This window comes from Talpa europaea (assembly GCF_964194135.1).
Source record: "Talpa europaea genome assembly, chromosome: 14".
NCBI lineage: Eukaryota > Metazoa > Chordata > Mammalia > Eulipotyphla > Talpidae > Talpa > Talpa europaea.
Window position 1 is genome coordinate 11447391 of NC_140082.1, and position 20368 is coordinate 11467758.

The window sequence follows — 20368 nt, forward strand, 5'->3', positions numbered from 1 at the left end:
AGCACAATGCTTAGGCACATAATAGGTGCACAGTAACTATTTGCTGAACAGATAGTTAAAAGATTAGAAAACGGCTCTTGCCATTTCTAAGAAGGCACCAAGCATAATCCAGACCAAGAAGTTACTTGATGTTTGTATTAAATGAAGAGGTTTTAAAAGTCAAGATTATTCTGTCTGAAAAATATGTTAATGAGTGCCTATATTAATATTTTCTGATACAGTAATATGAAATCATCATCTCACAAACCCTCCACATACCCACCACATTCAATAAGGACAAATAATAGGTCATATATTAAGATGTATTGTTCACTAGTAAAAGCCCCCAAGAAATACAGGAAAAAAGTCTTTCCCCTCTCTATGTTTTAAAAAATCAGTTTATGCTTGAGGTCACATCAGGGCACATCCTCCTTGTGGTAGGGGCTATACAACTTATCGCTTAAGGGTTTTTTTCCCCCCAGTTCTAAGATAGATGGCGAACAAGGCTTTCAGAAACAAAGAGCTATTTTAAGAGCTGCAGTTAATCTCACTCCTATAAATTCTCATTTTTTTTTTTAAATCCTGACAGTCATTAGAAGCTTTTGGGGGGAAAATGTATTACATTCAAAAATATTCAAAAGAAAACAAAAGAAAGACAAGACCAAATGGATTCCTCCTCTTGGCCTTACTTCTTTCTAGCTCCTGAGCTCTACATGCTCCATTCCCATCTTTCGTTTTTCAGCATACCAGAAAAATATTAATATTAGAAACATTAAAAGATTTTCTAATTTGTCATCTGCTGTGCCCGCTGGAACTGAAGCTCCATGCGGGTTAAGACGAAGTTGTGCTCCCCATTGCACAACGAACACCCAGGACAGTCCCTGAAAGTCCTCAATCAATGTTTAACATCAATTTTGTTAAAGGAATGAGTGAATAGCAAGAACCTGAGATGTGGGATCATTTCTTAGACCTAACAGGCTATTTTGTGTAATGTGCCACTTTAGGAAACTCTGAGTACCCAATTTAGTCATAAAAAAGAAGAAAAGAGATCTGGCAATACAGCAGGCAGCAGTGAGGACACTGGGCTCACAACGAACCTGCTGTAAAACAAAGCCAAAAGGCCCGCAGGAAAAGACCAACAACCACCGCACACACAGGGAGCATCATTCCAGCAGAGAAGGTTAGAAAAAACACTAGGTGAACTTCATTTAGAGTGACAAGGGGAAAGTACCCAAGGGGGAGGAGTGGCTCCTGTGCAGACACCCCGATAGCTATGGACCTGGGCACACATCAACATCAGGTCTCCTGAGACCCAGCACTACACCAGATAAGGGGGTTACAAGCAGGCACCCAGGACATTAAAGTGCATTGTTGGAGAGCTGAAAGGGGTAGGGTGGGGGGGGGCATATAGAGCGAGGAATACTGGCTTAAGCTTGAGGCTCTTAATATAAAATAGTTCTAGTCTGAATCAGGTCAGAGCATCTGGATTCCTACAGAAGCCACTACTCAAAGCCCAGACTGAAATATTCAAAACATCTGCACCCTTCAGCCCAGGGCTAAAAATGAAAGGAAAAAACTAATGAACGAATGAGAGCTCAAACACCTACCAATGACAAGAGCAAACACTCCAGGATAAGACTGTATTAGAAAAGAAAAGGGAACAACTCCCAGCCAGTGACTCTGTGTCAACTATAGTCCATGCCCAACACTGCATCTTGTGCTTAAAAATAGCCTAGAGTGAGGGACCTCACTCTTTTTTTTTAAGATTTATTTTACGTATTTATACAAGAACTTGGGTACAGGCCAGATGCGCGGGAGGGTGATAGGATTTGCCAGAGACAGAGTGGGGAACAGAACAGGCAGACTGACGAAATACACTGCTGACGGGAGCAGTAGGTGCGACAGGAGAGGTCTGCCTCGCCATGTGGGATTCTCACCGGCTGGCCGGGATCAAACCCGCACTGCAGAGGCTGCGGACAGCTTCACAGTGTGGCGCTCCTGTGCCACCAGGGAGGCCCAAAATGAATGAATTTTTAAAATAAAGTTAAACCTTTTGCTGTTTACAAGAAATTCATCTTATTATTAAAGGCTGGAAGACAAGCAAATGGCAACCAACAAAAAACAAAAAAAAAAAATCAGGAACAGCTATGCTTATGTGAAAAGCATAGTTACTTTATCTGAGATCTGATAAAAGTAGACTTCCAGTTAGGAAAGGTAATAAAAGATAGAGAAGGACATTGTTGTGAGTAAGAGTCTAATATAACAAAAAGAAATAACACTCATAGCTACTGAATGTTGGAGACCCAAGATACATAAAACAATAACAGAACATAATCAGAGATACCGATAACAGATAATTCTAGGGGACTTTAACTCCCCACTTACAACAATGACTCAAGAAGACAAAAAATAAGGAAGCAATAGCTTTAAGTGAGAAGCTAGACCAAATAAGTCTAACACATCTATGGAACACTCAACCCCACTGCATATTCATTTTTTTTTCAAGTATATATGGAACATTTTCAAGAATAGACCGTATCTCGGTATATAAGTCAATTGCCAATAGAACTACAAAGATCAAAAAGTACGAGCTATAAAAACTCATAGAACTCAACAATAAAAAAAAAAAAATTAATAAGGGAGCACCTTAAATGAAAAGGAGATTCACCAGAGGATATCCAGAAGATCAAAAGACATTTGGAAAAATGTTCATCATTGTTTCCAATAAGAGAGATGCAGACTCAATGCATAATGAAATACTACTGCATGTCCATGACAATGACACATGTTAAAAATACCCCCAACAAAGTGTCAGGGTGCATATTCCCTGTTGGTGGGAATGTGAACTGATACAACCATTATGGAAAGCAATCTGGATTTACCACAAAAAAACCCTAAAAATGGAAATACCACACAATGTGGTAATCCCACTCTTGGTTTTATATCCATAAAACATGAAACCATCAACAAAAAGACCCATATGGGCTCTCCCTGATGGCCTAGGGATTAAGTCTCAGTGCTGTCACCATTAGGCCTGAGTTCCATCCACCGCCAGGGAGCTAACCCACATAGGCACAGCAGACCTCTCCTGTCTTGCCCACTGCTCCACCTAGCAGTGTATTTCAGTAGATTTGCCTGTTCCGCTCTCCACTAGGTTTCACCCCCTGCATCACTGGCTTACACCCCAGTTCTTATATGCATAAAAAAATAAAATAAATCTTAAAAAAAATAAAGGCCCATATGTGCCACAATGTTCACACAAAAACAGCCTAACTATCCATTTGCAGACAACTAGATCAAGAAGGAGTGGTATATGTGCACTGTGGATTATTATATAGCCATAGCAAAGGATGAAATACAGCCATTTTCAATAAAATGGAGAGAATTTGAGAGAAATGTGTACAGCAAAGTAAATCACAACAATAAAAACACTAAACAATTACACAGCAGATAATTTGATAATGTAACACCAGTGGACATCAATAAGTATCATGAGGGCTCTGAGGTTAAGAGGGGGAGGGAAAGAGAAAAGGGGGTACAGGGATGATGGTGGCGAAAAATATCCTAAAGATAGCATTTTGCGGGGGCCTCCCCGGTGGTGCAGCAGGTTGAGCGCCACGCTGTGGAGCTGTCCACAGCCTATGCAGCACAGGTTCAATTCCCGGCCGGGCAGGGAGAAACCCACATGGTGTTGCAGAGCTCTCCTGTCTTGCCTGCTGCTCCCCTCGGCAGTGTCTTCTGTCTCCCTGTTCTACTCCCCGCGCACTCTGATGAACTCTCTCACCCTCCCGGGCCTCTAACCTGTACCCCAGTTCTTGTATAAATGGATAAATCTTTAAAAATAAATAAATAAATAATCAATCTAAAAAAAATTTTTTTAAAAGATAGCATTTTTTTTTTACTTTTTTCTCTTATATTTTGCTATGTTTTTTGTTTGTTTGTATGTCTTTGGAGGGGTATTTGAGCCATATATTGAGCCTCTTGGCTCAAATAACATGCAATAAAAAAGAAAAAAACCCAACAACAAAAATAAAAAACTTGAGTCTAGACGCAGCTCATTAAAACTCCAATGACCTTTAATCATCACTGTGGGTTACAGACACTGGTACTGAGTTGTATGTGGCAGAAGTAGGAGATGAATAACAGACTGATAAAGGACAAAGGCACAAAAATAAATATTGTGTAATAATATAATGAATCAGCACTGTGCCTGGAACACAGTGGGCATCTAATAACATTAAATCAAAAACATTTCGACTTCATTCTATCCACCTTTAAAAAACAAACAAACAAACAAAAAGCCACCGGATTTACTGAATGCTGTGTTCAAACTTAAAGCAGGAAGAACAGAAATTAGCTATTTTAAAATCTGAAGCACCAACGTGATCCCACTTACCTACATTATGAAGCCAGAACTGCAAAATAAGTGGAAGTGGATGTTTGTGCTGTTTAAGGTCAAAATGGGAATGGAAGAGAATCTATAAAAGGACTGATGGCAAGCTGTGCCAGCAGAGATGTGTGTGTGTATGGTGTGTTCCTGAAGGAAAGTGTCATGGAGGTGATTGAATCTCAAGAGTTGGTAAAAAGGAATCTTCGCCAGCTGGAGTGGAGAAGAGTGCTACTTTAGAAAAGCCACAGAGCAGCGGTCCGAAAGAGCTGTGGGTAATAAGGCTGGGAAGTAAATGGAAATCTTGGCTGGACCCTCTAAGGGGGTAGGGGAAACCCTGGTGCGGAATGACAGGAGGGATTATTTGAGACGGTTTTAGAATGTTGGGCTGGTGTCAGTGCCAACGCTGGTAACGATCGTTCCAATAGTGACAGCTGGAAGAGACTGATGCTAGAAATCTCTATAGGACCCATCTACAATAGTCAACATGACAAATTCTATACTAAAGAAGTGATAACACAGAGCGGATGTGGATTAGGAGGAGACAGGCTATAGGCAGAAATGGCAAAATGTGAGAAATGATGGAAGGGTAGAGATTTGAGGAATATCAGTGACCAACTCTTAGGATGGAAACAACTCCAGGACAAAAAGGCTGTAATAGAACGAGATCTCCAGTATCAGAGATCTTGTACAAGTGACCCAAAAGATTAAGTCAGGGGTAGGCAAACAGAGCTGGTCACGAGACATACCCTATGTAATTTTAATTTAGTTCACGAGAACAGATTATATTCTCTAGAATCCCAAGCAGGCTCCCTACTTCCCTCTTGGTAGGAAGCGGTCAGGTATGCCCACACATTGTATAAGAAACTCAAAAAGAATCATAACAGTTCTACTTTCCAACAGGTTTAAGTAAATAAAAACATATCCCATTTCTTTTCTTCCCAAAAGAGTCATAAAGAGCCTTTAGTGTGAAGTCGATTTAGTTGGTGAGCAATTTGTACAATGGTGTCTTCAAAGTAAGTGAATAAGGAAGTTAGCATTGGTAAAGCAGGCTTCAATCAATCAGGGCCTGGGTCTGACTGCCAGCAGCTAAGCAGATTTCCTCTCTGGCAGATACCAGATCTTAATGGAGCTGTGTGCGCTATATGAATCTCCTTTCTCAAAAGCTCAGTTTCCACAAAGCTGCTTAATATCAAGTTTTCGGTAAATAACTTATGTTTTCCCATATCACTAGCTGGGAGATTAGATCTTGATTCTAAGTAGAATTAGATTAGAGATGTTTTCTCTCAATTTGGGATTATAGTTTAACTCAAGCCCTAACATTTCTCCTCCTTTCTCGGTCTAAGGCACTCAGGACCTACAAAAGCCAGAAACACCCAAAAGATTCTTTTCAACCTGGTACCAGTCATGACTGCATTACCCCACCCATCACCTACTCCCAAGAACAGAGCAGATTCAGTTCATTCTTTGCTGCCCTCAAGATTTCTGTATAGCTTTTTCTCCAATTTTTTTAAATTTATTTTTTCATTTTTATGATGAAAACGGTGTCATGCACAGAAGCAGGAAGGTTGTGAAAGGAGCCGGCACATGTTGGTAACCAGCTTCAGCAACTAGCCAGCCCCCATTCTCATGCTATCTCAGCCCGTCCCTATCTTGTGTGCACATCTGTTGATTGAAAGCAACCCCAGACTGGGCCTCCCCTGGTGGCGCAGCGGTTGAGCACTGGGCTGCGAAGCTGCCCACAGCCCCTGCAGCGCCAGTTCGATCCACAGCCACCTGCGAGGGTCCCACATGGCACAACAGACCTCTCCTGCCACGCCCACTGCTCCCTTCAGCAGTGTATTTCATCAGTCTGCCTGTTCTGTTCCCCACTCTGGCTCTGGTGAATTCTCTCACCCTCCTGCACTTCTGACTGTACCCAGTGCTTGTATAAATATAAAATCTTAAAAAAAAAAAAAAGCAACCCCACACATCCTCTCACTGCACTCATAACGACCACAGATCATAATCTCTGACCCACAGTTCCTGAACCAGGCACTACCGACACCTGGCATTGGAGCGAAGAGGGGCGGGGGCTGTCAAGCACATAACAGGGTGTTCATGGTGTCCCTGGTCTCTTTAACAGCCCAAAGCCAGTAGCACCTCCAGTCACAACCCCCAAGAATCCCTGCAGCCATTGCCAAATGTCCCCCGAGGGGAAACTCACTCCCTGTTGAGAAGCATCCCTCCAAGAGAGAAGGACTTTTGAAAAAACTGATAACCACAACACCCTCATCACCCCCCAACAAAATTAACAGTCACTCCTTATGTAATCTAATGTCATGTCTGTGCTGGATTTTCTCCCAGCTGGCCCACGAATGTTTCTTGACAGTTGGGTGGTTTAAATTGGGATCCAAACAAGGTTCACACTTTGACTTGGTCAGTGCATCTCCTTTAACCTGTTATGCTGCCCTCTTTTTTTTCTAATGCCATTTATTGGCTTAAGAAACTGGATTGGGTGACCCTGTAGAACTCCCTGCACTCTGGATTTGGTTAACTGCATTTTTGTGGTGTCATTTCACACATTTACCTGTGCCCCCCCCCCCCCACCTGTTTCCTGTAAACTGGCAGCTAGATTCAGGGCCTCCCATAGATCCATATTCAATGGTCTGGGCAAGATACTAACCAGGACGTTTGTACACTTACTACCCGTGACATCAGAGGGCACACGATCTTGGCACGTCTCCCTTCTCTGCGACAATATGGAGGATCCATGGCTCTGATGATCTCAGGCCAACGCCCCGCAGCACAAAGTTCCCCCTAATCTTTTACTTAATGTTTTCAGAATGATAATCACTGCCTAGAGCTGCTGCTTCATTAAGGATTACAAAGTGGTCGTTTTTTAATTTCATCATCCTGTCTACACTTCTTAGCACATCAACAATTCCATGACCCTGGAATACAGTTGAAATAGGAAGGCAGGATAAATGCACGGTTCCTGCACTAAATTTATCAATATGTGGAGTAATGAGTTGGAGGAGGGGGACCTCAGCAACCTCCAGAAGTGACCAAGGAGATTTCTTGTGCAACATCATTATGAACTCGTGAATTTTTATATATTTGATGTGTTTCAAGGAACTGCAACCTTTTAGTATATGTGCTGCCGAAGCGAGCACGGAACTGCAACCTTTTAGATGCTCACATGATCCCATTTTAGGCCAGAAGAAGCCCTTCTACTAGAAATTCTTGCCAGAAAAAAGCCACATCAGATTCTACTTTTGGCTTTTGGGGCTTCTAGTTCTAGTTCACAGGGGCTGGAAGAGCAAATACGAAACCACCACTACATGTCCTCTACTGAGGGGCGGACGGACACATACACACAGAGGCACACCCTGTGGCACTGTGCTACGCTTTATTCCACTTCACAGATGTTGCATTTTTTTTGTATATTGAAGGTTTGTGGCCACCCTGAGCACAGCAAGACTGCTGACACTGTCTTTCCAACAGCGTAAGCTCACTTTGTATGTCTGTGTCACATTTAATTGTGTTCATTGTTTATAGCCATAAAACTATTGCACTCTTAACAGGCAACAATGCAGTGTAAACAGAAGTGAATAAGCACTGGGAAACCAAAAAAAGTTGTGGACTTACTGAGGTGGTCTGGATCCTACCTGCAATGTCGCCAAGGTGCAGCTGTATGTGTGTGTGTGTGTGGGGGGGGTGTGTATGCACACACATTTAGAACTTCTTAATTAAAAAAAAAGAAAGCCTCTCTCCACAGCTGACTATATATCCCAAGATATGAGTGACTCCACATCAACTGTTGGAGTGTTGGCACCACGTGCAGGAACTAGACCATTCACGCATCTTCAGTGAAATGTAAGATGGTGCAACTACTTTGAAAAAGTTTGGTGGTTTCTTAAAAATAAGCCTACACCAACTACACAATCCACACTGGGACACTTAAGAGGAATGGACACATGTAGTCATCGACGCCTGCAGGAGGCCACACTCAGAAGCTTTATTTCAGGGCCTCCCCGGTGGTCTAGGGGTTAAGTCTCAGCACTGTCACCTCTACAGCCTGAGTTCGATCCCCAGCCAGGTAGCTACCCGCATGGTACAGCAGACTACTGTCTCATCCGCTGCTCCCCTCAGCAGTTTATTTCAGTAGATCTGCCTGTTCTGCTCCCCGCTGTCTCTGGCGAATCCTCTCTAGCTTATATCCCAGTTCTTCTACACAAAAATAAAATTCAATGCTTATTTAAAAAACAAAACAAAACAAAAAAAACAAAAACCCCACAGCTTTATTTCAAAAGGTGAAAAAGGAAACAACCCAAAAGTCTAAAAACAAACCAAACTGAAGAAAACGGCTGTGAGCTAGCTATACAAGCACTGCTACTTCGCAATAAAAAGGAAGGCAATAGATAGCACATGTTATGACACAGATGACTCTCAGAATAATTATGTTGAATGGAAGAAGTCAGACAAAATAAATAGATATTATATGACTTGATTTATATAAAGCTCAGAAAAAACAAACTAAACTACAGCGACAGAGGGCAGATCTGTCTGCCTGGGGACAAGGGAAAGGATGGGGAGAGATAGTAAGGAGCTGGGGGGGGGGGGGGCGTGCGTGCGTGCGTGCGTGCGTGTGTGTGTATGTAAGTTAACACTTGCCAAAATAGACACTTAAAATACATGCATTTATTATGTCTGTTATCCCTCAATAAAGCTGTTTCCACTTGTGAGAAAGTGTTTTGTGTTTTGTCCCCAATCCTTTCCTGGTCTAAGGAGCTTCCTCTTGGGACTCCTTCAACCCATGAGACACATGAGTCAAATAAACATGTCTAGTCTCATCCTTTAACTCACTCCTGACCCTGGGAGGCTACGCTGACCCACCAGGGCTGGACATTCACTGGCCTGTGTCTACTAAAAGTCAGGGTTCCCGTGCTCTGAACGCACCAACAAGGTCTGACACTTCCCGTGTCACTGCCTGTGTCCACACTTGCCAGCGGCTCAGTCACCCACCACTCTCGCCCATCCCATCTCCATCAGGACCTCGGCGGGGAGGCCTCCATGTCCATGCAGGAAGGCCGCCCTTCTCTGGCTGGCAGGGTGGGTGCATTGGCCAGAGTCCTGCATCCAAGGCTCTATTAAGCACCTGTCTTGCCAAAAATAAAAATGGATATTTTGGCCCCCACCCGGCTATCAGTTCTTTGTGTGTGTCCTTTGTTAATGGGAATTTCGAAAATGAGGGAGGGTAGTCTAGACCCCAAGGTGCCAAAGCCGTGATGTCCAGTGGTGTCCTTGTCTTTGCATCACCAGGATCAGTGGAGCTGGCCACATCTGTTTTCTTTGATGTGAGACAATGACAATTGTGCCCAAGCCCTCACTCCCTCACCACCTGGCCCCCCTACTCTGTCCCTAGACTTTACTTCCTTTGACTCCTGCCAACCAAACTCTTTGGTTCTAGCCAACTGCGCTTTCAGAAAATGAGCATAAATGCAATCACCACACTTCATAGAATTGACTAGAAAGTTGGCTGCTGAATACAGTCCCAGATGTTTAATATAATTTTGAATTGTTGGCCAAATCATTTAGCTCTTTGCTTGGTTCTAAAAATCAGTTTGATGTTTTCTGGCAAGTGAGGATTTAAGGGTTGAAAACTTCCATTTACGGGCTCCCTTAACAAACTCATTGCCTGTTTTCCGTCTTCCACCAGAAAAGGTATCAACTGATCTCATTTAGAATTGGTGCATCAAACTGGAATTCAGCACTGACCACTGGCTGGTGTGGCACTGTAAGAAGCAGCCATCTGGAAATCATGACAGGTACTGGTGAGATGTGGTCTACCAGGCACAAGAGGCCTCATTCATGGGGAACCCAGTTGTGAGGTTCCTCAGGAATCATTACCCAGAAAAGCAGATCTTTTCTGAGCCAAGCACCCCGGCTGCTTTCTCCTGGGACGAGACTCTGTGATGAGTTATGTTCTCCATTTTGCTTCAGCCACTAGAAGGCGGAGCCCTGAGTCCATCTCTAGCACCCTGACAGAGACTGTTTGGTTCTGCCTTAGCCCCGACTTTACTTCCTTACCCTGATACTCCCTTCACCCAGAATTCTACATTTGTTTATTTTTATCCTTTTAACATTGCAATTATCTCTAAAATAAGCCAACTCGATTTTTCTTGGGAAAAAAAAAGTCTAAGATCACAGTTTTCACATCTTTGGCTACAGCTTCCAAATTCAGGCTAGAGGGGAAAATCCTATAATCTTAATTCAAAAACATCTAGCTCTTTTTAGCCTATTTTCTCCTATCAATCACTTATTGTCTAAAAACAGAACAGCCCCCAGGAGATACATAAGTATTCACTGGCCTGGCCCATAAGAAACTCCCAGAGCGACTAACTCCATCTCTTCATTACTCCTTCCTGATGTTGCGGCAGGAGGCACCCACATGCTCCCACAGGGAGGTTGGGTTTCTGCCATCACTGTTACAGCAGCCACCTTTCTACCCTCCTTTTCCTCATGCTGACCCTCCAAAGAGCCCCTCCTCCACTCCTCACTTCCTTCTGCCCTGAGTGACTGGGTGGGCCTCTGACTGGCCGGAGGTAGATTTAAGGGCCATCCAAGGCTCACAGAAATGTACATATACCATCTTTCTCGAACTAGCTTAGAAAACAAATCAGAGCCAAATGCCTACTCACATAATAGGAACTCCCCAACAGGCAGAATTTTAAAAGGCCCAAAACAAACCCAAACATACACACATACCACACAAGTCATTGAGACAACTCTATTCTAAAAGCAGAATGCTATAAATGGGGGAAATATTCACGGTAAAACCATGAGGGGTTTTCATTTGGGAAAAAGCAAGCACAGCTCATCAGAAACGGACATACATGGAACGACCCCAACCTAAATCAGACCTCACTTAACTACATGAACTGGGCGAGGTTACCAGTGTCCACGTCTGTAAAAGGGATATAATAAGCCTTATTTCTGACAGAATTTCTTTGAGTAATATAGTGTGCTTAACTACCTAACATTTGACACAGAATAGGTGCAAGTAACACTTAACCAGTATTTCCTATCATACTGAAGGAGCAAAATACCCAGTAAGATACAGGCTTATTCCTGCACACAATAAGTAAGAATTTCACCCAAGACAGGAAGCCAGAGAGTGCCATCCCTCTGTACCAAAGGCCAACATCCCTCAGGCTTATTGCACAACCACAGGATTATGCACTTGCAATTTCACTCTGTCTATCCAGGGCCAGATAGCAAATAATGATCATCAGAACAGAAAGGAGACCTATTTGGCAGGCAACAATCTCAGTGTTCATCATCACCACTGAGTCACCACCAGATCAAAATGAAACACTCTCCTTGCTAACAAATGTGAAGGACTTGAAAGCTGAGAACAGTTTTATGAGAATGTGCCTTTCAGAGAATGGTGAGAGAAAGGTCCTGCAAGAGAAAAGGTCTTTGTCATTAATGACAGACAATAACAAGTTCTCTAGTTCTCCAGCACATTAGCCATAGATGCTCTGGGAAGGAAGCTATAATCAGCACTTGCACTGTGCATTCCTCACTGTTGAGACATTGCGGTCTTAGATGAAAGGTGCAAGCACACCGGTTCCGTTGACATCACTAAGCTTTTGAGGGAAGATATTAAAAAGATGTTGCCAGAAGACAAACCAGAGAGCAAAGTTTTCCCATCGACAGGACCAGATGTGTGATGGTGGGAAAGGTAAATGCAACCCCAAAAACAAGGAAGAGGAGCTCTCATTGGTTTTAGCTTCTTAGAAGTCTAGAAAATCAGGCTGGTACAACCAGACACCTGCCCAATATCTGAGTCATCACCAGAATCGAACAACCCAGGGCATTTAGTACTTAAGAAGTCTCCTACTGACACTTGAAAAGCAGGTTTGAAATAATGATAATAATAAACAGCTGAAAATTCCACCTAACACTTGACTGTATGAGGCTAAGAATGAAACATCAGGGTAGTGGATATCTGATGACCCATGAATATGACAGTAACTCACCATGGTTTTTGACCTGCTGGGAGAATAAGTATTCCTGAACTGGGTCAGGTTCCCTGATGATGTGGTGTTGCCCACAGCAACCGCAAGAGGCAAGACTCAGGAGACGGCAAAGATGCTCCTTGGACCTCAATGTCAAAACCAAAGCAGGTCCTAATTTCTCTCAGTAGCCACTCCCACTTCTGTCATTCATAAATCTGTCCAGATCCCTCTTAAACTGCATTTATATATCCTGCCGGGACCACCCCTTGAGATAATGAGTTTTAGAAGATGATTACCTGCTGTGTTAAGCAGTACTTCCTTTCATGGGTTACAACAAGAAAAAGAATTAGGGATGACACAGCAGAGAGGCTAATGTTGCTTTCACAAGGGACAATCTCGTGTGTGGCAAGTGGAAGTGGTCAACAGCCTGGAACCACAAAGTATTTAAGCAGAAACCATAAACTCAGGAAACAATGATTTTAAGTGTTTGGGTTGATGAAAGTCACTCAACGTGTAATTATGAAAAACAGGACATAATTTATGTTGGTTAGCATTACCTACTTGGAAAATAGTTCAAGTGGCATAGAGCCCAACAATATTTTCAATCTGCAGAGATCAGAGGTTGGTGAAAGCCAAAAAAATCTGCTAGGAGACGCTGAAACTAACACCATGGCTGTCTGCATAGAAAGGGAGGCCACAGAACCTCCAGAAAAAGAGATTTAGCATGAAGATTCAGCCACTGGCTAAGCTACACGAAGCATCTCTGCCAGGATTAGTCCCTTCAACTGCAAATGCTTTAATTGCAATATGGTACCCTAGATTGAGTCCTGGCACAGAAAAAAGGACACGAGTGGGAAAACTGATGAAATCCAAATAAAATCTGAAGTTTAATTGATAGTAATGTACCAATATTAACCTTAGTTTTGACAAATGTGACAGTTATATAAGACAGTTACATAAGAAACTGAAAGAAGGGTATATAGGAACTCTCTGTACTATCTTTGCAATTTTTCTATAAATCTAATATTATTTCAAAGTAAAAGGCTTATTAAAATTAAGAGAAAAAATATCAAAGCAAACATATTTCATGACTTTTCAAGGCCACTATGCTAGGAGTTAGAAGTCAATAAAAACCATCAAGAGTTTTAAGAATCAGAATCCAGGGCAAAGGACCCAGGAAGACAACTTTCCAGAGAGGACATACAAGTAGCCAACAAGTACATAAAAAGATGGAAAACATCACTAGTCATGTGGGAAATGCAGATCAAAACCACAAAGCAGTATCATCTCATGCCTGTTAGAATGACTATGATCAGAGAGTCAAGAAACAACAAGTGTTGGCAAATAAGTGGAGGAAAGGTAACCCTGTTGGTGGGATTGTAAATTGGTGCCACCACCATGGAAAACAGTATGGCATTTACTGGAAAAAAAAAAAAAAAAAAAAACTAAAAATCAAATTACCATTGGATCCAGTCATTCCTCTTCTGGATAGAGCACCAAAGAAAATGAAATCAAGACCTCAAAAGAGGTGTCTGGACTCCAATAGTCATGACAACATTACTTACAAAGGCCAAGATATGGAAACAACCCAGTGTCTGTGAGTGGATGAGCAGAAAGAGAGGAGTACATCCTGAGAAAAGCAACACTAGGGACTCTAGTCACTATGCAAACACCACAGTAAGTAACTACCCCACCTGGGCAGTTAAGCGTGCTCACCAACCATGCTGTACAGGGGAGCCTGCTAGGGACACCATTTTATATGTGGTTCATCATCAACCAAAACGTTATTGAGTAACACATGACTGCGCATACAAAGGAATGTTTACTCAGCCTTAAACAAGAAGGAAATCCTGCCATTTGCAAAAAACATGGATGAACCTGGAGGCCATTATGCTAAGTGAAATAAGCCAGACAGAAAAAGAAAAGAACTGCATGATCTCACCTGTATGTGAAATCTTTTTTTTTAATTTTTTTCCTAAAGATTTACTTCATTTTATTTATGTATATAAGAACTGGGGTGTAGGCCAGAGGTGCAGGAGGTGAGAGACAGAGTGGGGAGTAGCACAGGCAGATCTACTGAAATACACTGCTGAGGGGAGCAGCGGGCAAGACAGGAGGTCTGCTGTGCCATATGTGGGTTAGCTCCTTGGCTAGGGTTCAAACTCATGCCACAGTGGCTGGTGACAGCTTGCTAACACTGAGACTTTAACCCCTGCACCACCAGGATGGCCCTGTATGTGAAATCTTAAATGAGTTATATACATAGAAGCAGGAAGTAGAACAGAGGTTACCTGGAGTGGGGAGGTAATGGAAATGGGGAGATGTGGGTCAAAGAGTGTGAAGTTGAAAAAACGTTGGGATGATAAATCTGGAGAGTTAATGTACAGTGTGATGACTATCATAATAATGCTAGAAGTTAATAATGCTAGTAGGCTGCTTAGAGAATATATTTCAGCTGCTCTCATTACAAAAAAAGAAAAAGGTAAGTAAGGGAAGAGATGTTAATTACTTTGTAGTAATTATTTCCATATATATGTATATGAAACGATGCTATAATCTTACACATATAGTTTTCCCTTAAAAAAAAAAAAATCAAAATTCAGTTGAATGAGAATTCCCTGACCAGAATGGAATGGGGAGGGGGGTGGGGAGAGCAGGTGTTAAGCTAAGGAAAAAACAAATGGCTACTTTTAGTTAAGCAGACAGCCACTGAAGGGCATGGTGTGAGTTAATGTGAAGGCGGCCTAGACTACACTGACTACAATGAGTAATCAAAAGTATCTCATCCCAAAGATAACCCTGACCTTCCGGAAGACAGACCTCAGGGTAGACTGACTATCAATGCTTTGGTGGTGGGTGTGGTGTGGCGTGGTAAACGCACATCTGAAGTGGGGTGAACCTACTCCCCTAAATCATGTACAGTGTTCTAAACTAATATTAGCTTGATTTAAAAAAAAAGGTTACAGGGCCTCCCCAGTGGCGCAGCGGTTGAGCACTGGGTTGCGAAGCCTCTGCGGCCTCTGCGGCGCCGGTTCGATCCCCGGCTGCTCCCCAGCCACCGCAGGAGGGTCCCACATGGCGCGCAGACCTCTCCTGCCGCCCGCTGCTCCCCTCAGCAGTGTACTTCGGTCCTTCTGCCTGCTCTGCTCCCCGCTCTGGCTCTGGTGAATTCTCTCACCCTCCCGCGCTTCTGACTGTACCCAGTGCATGTATAAACAAACAAACAAACAAATAAATAAATAGAAATTCATGCCTCTTTAAAAAAAAAAAAAAAGGTTACAGAAAAAAGTAAGGAGGTGAAAATAAGACAGGCCTCATGGTGGAGTCGTGGGCCACATTCGATGCTGATGCTGACGGGTGTGCCTAAGGGCTCTGCATCGTTTACAGAGCAATACACCTGGAAGCCCAGCTAGTCTAAGACCTATCAACAGCATGGAAGGAAAAGACTAGAACAAAATCTGAGGAGACTGCCAAAACAGCATCAAGGTTTACCAAAACGCAAAATAAAGTTACCTGGGGACTTAATCACCACTCATTGATTTACTCGAGTGGAGATAGTTGTTAGGCATAATCAACAAGGGCATGCATAAAAAAAAATAATTCACTGCTCACTCAAGGAGATTACAGCGAGATAAAAAGGCAAAGCAAGGGAAGATTAAGTACTTGAACTGTATTTAAAAGAAATTGCATCAAATCTTTCTAAGGGCAAAGAAAGGAAGACTGCAGTGAAAATACCACTAATTAAAAACTAATCCTTGAAGATAGGGCGGGGGTGGGGGATGCCGAAAAATTTAAAAAAAAAAAAAAAAGCTGAGCAATGTGGCTATCAGAAGAAAGCAGAATTGTCAGGACAGCTTCATAGAAATGTGGTTTCGATATTTTGGCGGGAGGTTAGAGAAATGATCAAAATGGCTTTCAAATGGACTGTACTGGATCTTGACTGGACTCAAGTTTGCCAGCTGAAGGTGCCCAAGGTAATAATGCCAACAGAGTTCTAACCAGAAGCCTGGTTTTTGACACCCAGAAGTGGGTTCCACTTAACCCCATCACTGAAAATAAAACACATACTCAAACAGGCCAGCTGCTTTCCCATTAGCTCCAATCTATGCTAACTATTGGGTCAGGTCATTAGGTAACATTTAATCAATAGAAAATTCAAGACTAAAAACAATTTGAAAAAAAATCAGTTTGTAAGTAAAACAACCATTTTAGCTTTGTGGATAATAAATCAAGTCTTTGTACTCAATTTGTACAAAGTACAAATTTGTACTTTGTACAAATTTAGTTTGTTGACTACAAAGTGTTGTATGAACGGATCTATTGAATGTGCATTATAGGTTTTGCATGTCAAATGTTTTAGAGAGAAGCAAATAAACACAGAGAGATGTCTATAGTTTTTTGCAAGCTTGGCCATTAGCAGAGCATCCTGGGCACACTGCCTACACTGAGTCTTTCCCCTAAACCACCAGGGAAATACCTAGGTCCAATTTCTCCTCTGGGAAAAAACCCTGTTTCGGGTCTCCCTGGTAGCATAGAGGTTAAGTCTCACCACTATTACCTCTGTGGCCTTAGTTCAATCCCCAGCCAGGGAGCTAACCCACATATGGATCAGCAGACCTCTCCTGTTTTGCCCACTGCTCCTGTAACAGGGTGGTCCCCTGAAAAGGGGGAGGTTCCAGGTTCCCTGCCCCCCCCCCAAGGGAGGGTGGAGCTGAACAGGGAGGAGAAGAAGCTGAAGAGGAGACTGGGGAAGGAAGGGAGCATGATGGGGGGCCAGAAGGAGACCTGGAGGAGGCACATGGAGCAGAGAGACATGTGAAGAAGCTGCACTTGCTTTTTTGGTCCTGGACTGGGTGAGATAGACATGGGTGAGAGACTCATGGGGAGGCTGACAATGGCAGCATTTATCTTGATTTTGATTTTTATTTTTTCCTTCCAGACTTGTCTGGCTGCTTCTGACCCTTTTCTATGGGTCCCCACCAGGAGATACCTTAGACTTGTGGCAGGCTTTCCAACCTCAGAAGCCCTGCTTTGGGCCAAACTTGTTTGGCTGCGCATTTACCCACAAAGGGATGGGTAACTTTGGGTGCTTGATTTGAAAACTATGTTCTTCCCCTTTTCTGTATTGCACACTAATTGTATTAAAGTTTCTTTCCACTGAAGGTCTTACACACTGGAGTATGTTTTGTCTTGATGCAGTGGATGGCAGAATCTATTTAGAGCGGGTAGGTTTGAGGGTTTTGGAGTGCCCCCTCCCTGTCCTGTAACACTCCCGCTAGCAGTGTATGTCTGTCGATCTGCCTGTTCTGCTCCCCACTCTCTCTCTAGTGAATCCTCTCACATGCACACACCCCCAGCACCACCAGCCTACACTCCAACTCTTCTACACACACAAGAAAGAAAAAACACTGCCAAACCAAGTGACAGCCTTCCAATTCCATCAATCTGTACCTCAAACTTATTGAGGGGTAATACGCAAAAGGTCACATAAACACAGTTTGATAAGTGAAAAACGGCAGTTCTAGGCCAGCAATTTTAACGTAGAATTTTTACTCAAAGACAGTTATATCACTAGCCTTTTATATTCCTGTAGATAATGAGAGCCTTTATTTATATCATTTAGACCAGCTTCTGTGGGGTAAGAGAATTTCAGATCATTCTTAAGTGTTTCTTATAATCAAAGGAACTCTACTTACAGTTACGAATGTTTTTCCAGTCAATCTTAGAGAAGAAGGGATGACAGCAAAGGCCTTCAAACTTCAGTCTCTCTCTCTGGCCACATAACAAACTTTGAATCAGATCAAGTAATTCACTGCTGATTTTGGGGTCATCCGGAAACTTCAAAAAGCGCTATTCCAAAAAAAATAAAATAATTATTTCTTTAGCAAATTTAGCTTCTCGGGTCTGAAAGTTAAGAAGGTATTTTTCATATGTGCAAGTTCATTTCTTACTTTTTTTAAAGAAGGGAGTTTTCTGTCCTCTTCACTTTGAATCAAAGGCATGTTCTCAAAATAAATGATCTGTTCACATCAAAAGACTTAGTTCCCTTGCAGGGGCTCCATACCCCTCCTGACTTGACCTTGCGCCCCTCTCCTGTCTCATCTCGCTGTACTCCCCATCTTGCTCCTGGCTGGGCAACAATGATGAGCTATTTAAAGCTGCCTGAACAAATCACTCTCTTCTCTCTGCCTGGAAACACCCTGCCCAACCCGCCTTGCCTTCCGCACCTACCTCTTCTACCCTCTCACTCCCTCCACATGCTCCTGTATTCTACCTCTGCAGATGCACAATGAATTTTGACTTCTGTGTGATGGTGGAATTCAAGGCAGAGGGAGCCTTCGCCTTCTTGGCAATCATTGTGAACCTGGTATCTGCCAGTACCTGGTGCAATGCACTCGTTACTGAGGTAGTGGATTGAAAAGGGAATAAATGAGCCCCAAGAATCATATAAGGGGAAACTAACTCAAGAGGTGACAAGGATAACAAATAATACACATATGTTAAAATATGTATACATAATACATAAAAAAACAGTATTAAGCACTTTAGAAAGATAAAATTGGGAGAGATACAAATATCTTTTTTTCCTCTGGCTGAAAATAAAACATACATCTTTATCCAATCCTTCAGAAATGGGCTTAATATAGTAGAAAGCAGAGTTATTCAAAAATAGTTTTAATTCTACTTTATATATATATTTTCCCATATATATTATTCATGTGTTCATTCAAATCTACTATCATATTCAATAGCTAGTAGTACTAAGCAGCAGTATAGCATAACATCAACACCATGGGCTTCAAAATTAGTTTGCCCTTATTATTTGGGGCAAGTTACTTAACTACCCTTGCCTTGGTCTCCTCATTTATAAGATGAGAAAAGGGACCTTCTGGTGGTGCAGGGGTTAAAGACAGCACTATCTAGTTATCGCTAGCCAGTGCTGCACAAGTTCGATCCCCGGCCGGCCAGGGTGCTACTCACATGGCGCAGCAGAACTCTCCTGACTCGCCTGCTGCTCCCCTCAGCAGTGTATTTCATTCACTCTGCCTATTCTGCTCCCCACTCTGTCCCTGGTGAATCACCTCATCCCCCAGTTCTTGTATGCATAAATCAATAAATCTTTAAAAAAAAATGAGAATAATATCTACTTCACAGGGTTGTTTGAGCATTAATTGAGATAATAGACTATATTTCATCAATGTGAAGATTCACATTCACATTTATCAGCACTGAAATCAAAATGTATTTTCTAATCAACGAAATCACACATTGATTGGCTCAGTGTTTCTTTTTTAATGGTACATAAAACAACAGCGTAGGCTTACAGTTCCTGGCAGCTGAAAGTCAATGAAATACAATTAATAGAGTGTCTGGGGCAGCTTTTGGCACCAAGAAAGGGCTATGTGAGTATTTGCTATTGTTATTATCATCCAATACCGCCAGTTTACACAAATGTTCATTCACACAATTTTTCAATACCATTTTTCAATGACTTGGAAATCCACTCACAGCTCTTTACCTGGAAATTCATGATGTTGCTGAAGGTTCTGGCCGAGGTCCCCTCAGTGAACGGGGACCTTCCATAAACCATCTCATAAGTGATCACTCCCACCGACCACCAGTCACAGTCCAGCCCATAGACGCCCTTTCCATCCCCATTCATCACAGTCAGCACCTCGGGCGCCATGTAATCCGGAGTCCCAATTGGGAGTTTGGCATTCACCTGGAAACCCGTAAATAAAATGAGCACAACAAACTTTCAATGACCCTCGAGTAGCTGCCAACAGCTTCATTTCAGACACAAGCTACTTGCTGCTGATTACTACTCTCCTAGGCACTTAAACCTCTGTCAAGTGGCACACTGTCAGGAAATGCAAAAGTTTACTAATTAAAAAAAAAAGCACATGATATATCATCCAAAGCCAAATCAACAAGTCAATGACATATATACCCTTTGGTTACACAACTGGTATACTGGGTATACTCCTGGAAAGGA

The 20368-nt window shown here is 42.5% G+C and overlaps 1 protein-coding gene across 3 annotated transcripts in view; it reads right to left on the minus strand.

The window, feature by feature from the left end:
* CIT (citron rho-interacting serine/threonine kinase) overlaps positions 1-20368 on the minus strand; it is a gene marked incomplete at both ends in the record, with an annotated part of 148240 nt that overhangs the window by 95579 nt on the left and 32293 nt on the right. For all 3 annotated transcript variants that reach the window (XM_084253330.1, XM_084253331.1, XM_084253329.1), the window contains 2 exons: positions 18069-18222; positions 19892-20095. In XM_084253330.1, the coding sequence (XP_084109456.1) occupies positions 18069-18222; positions 19892-20095 (358 nt within the window). The remainder of the gene's footprint in view (positions 1-18068; positions 18223-19891; positions 20096-20368) is intronic.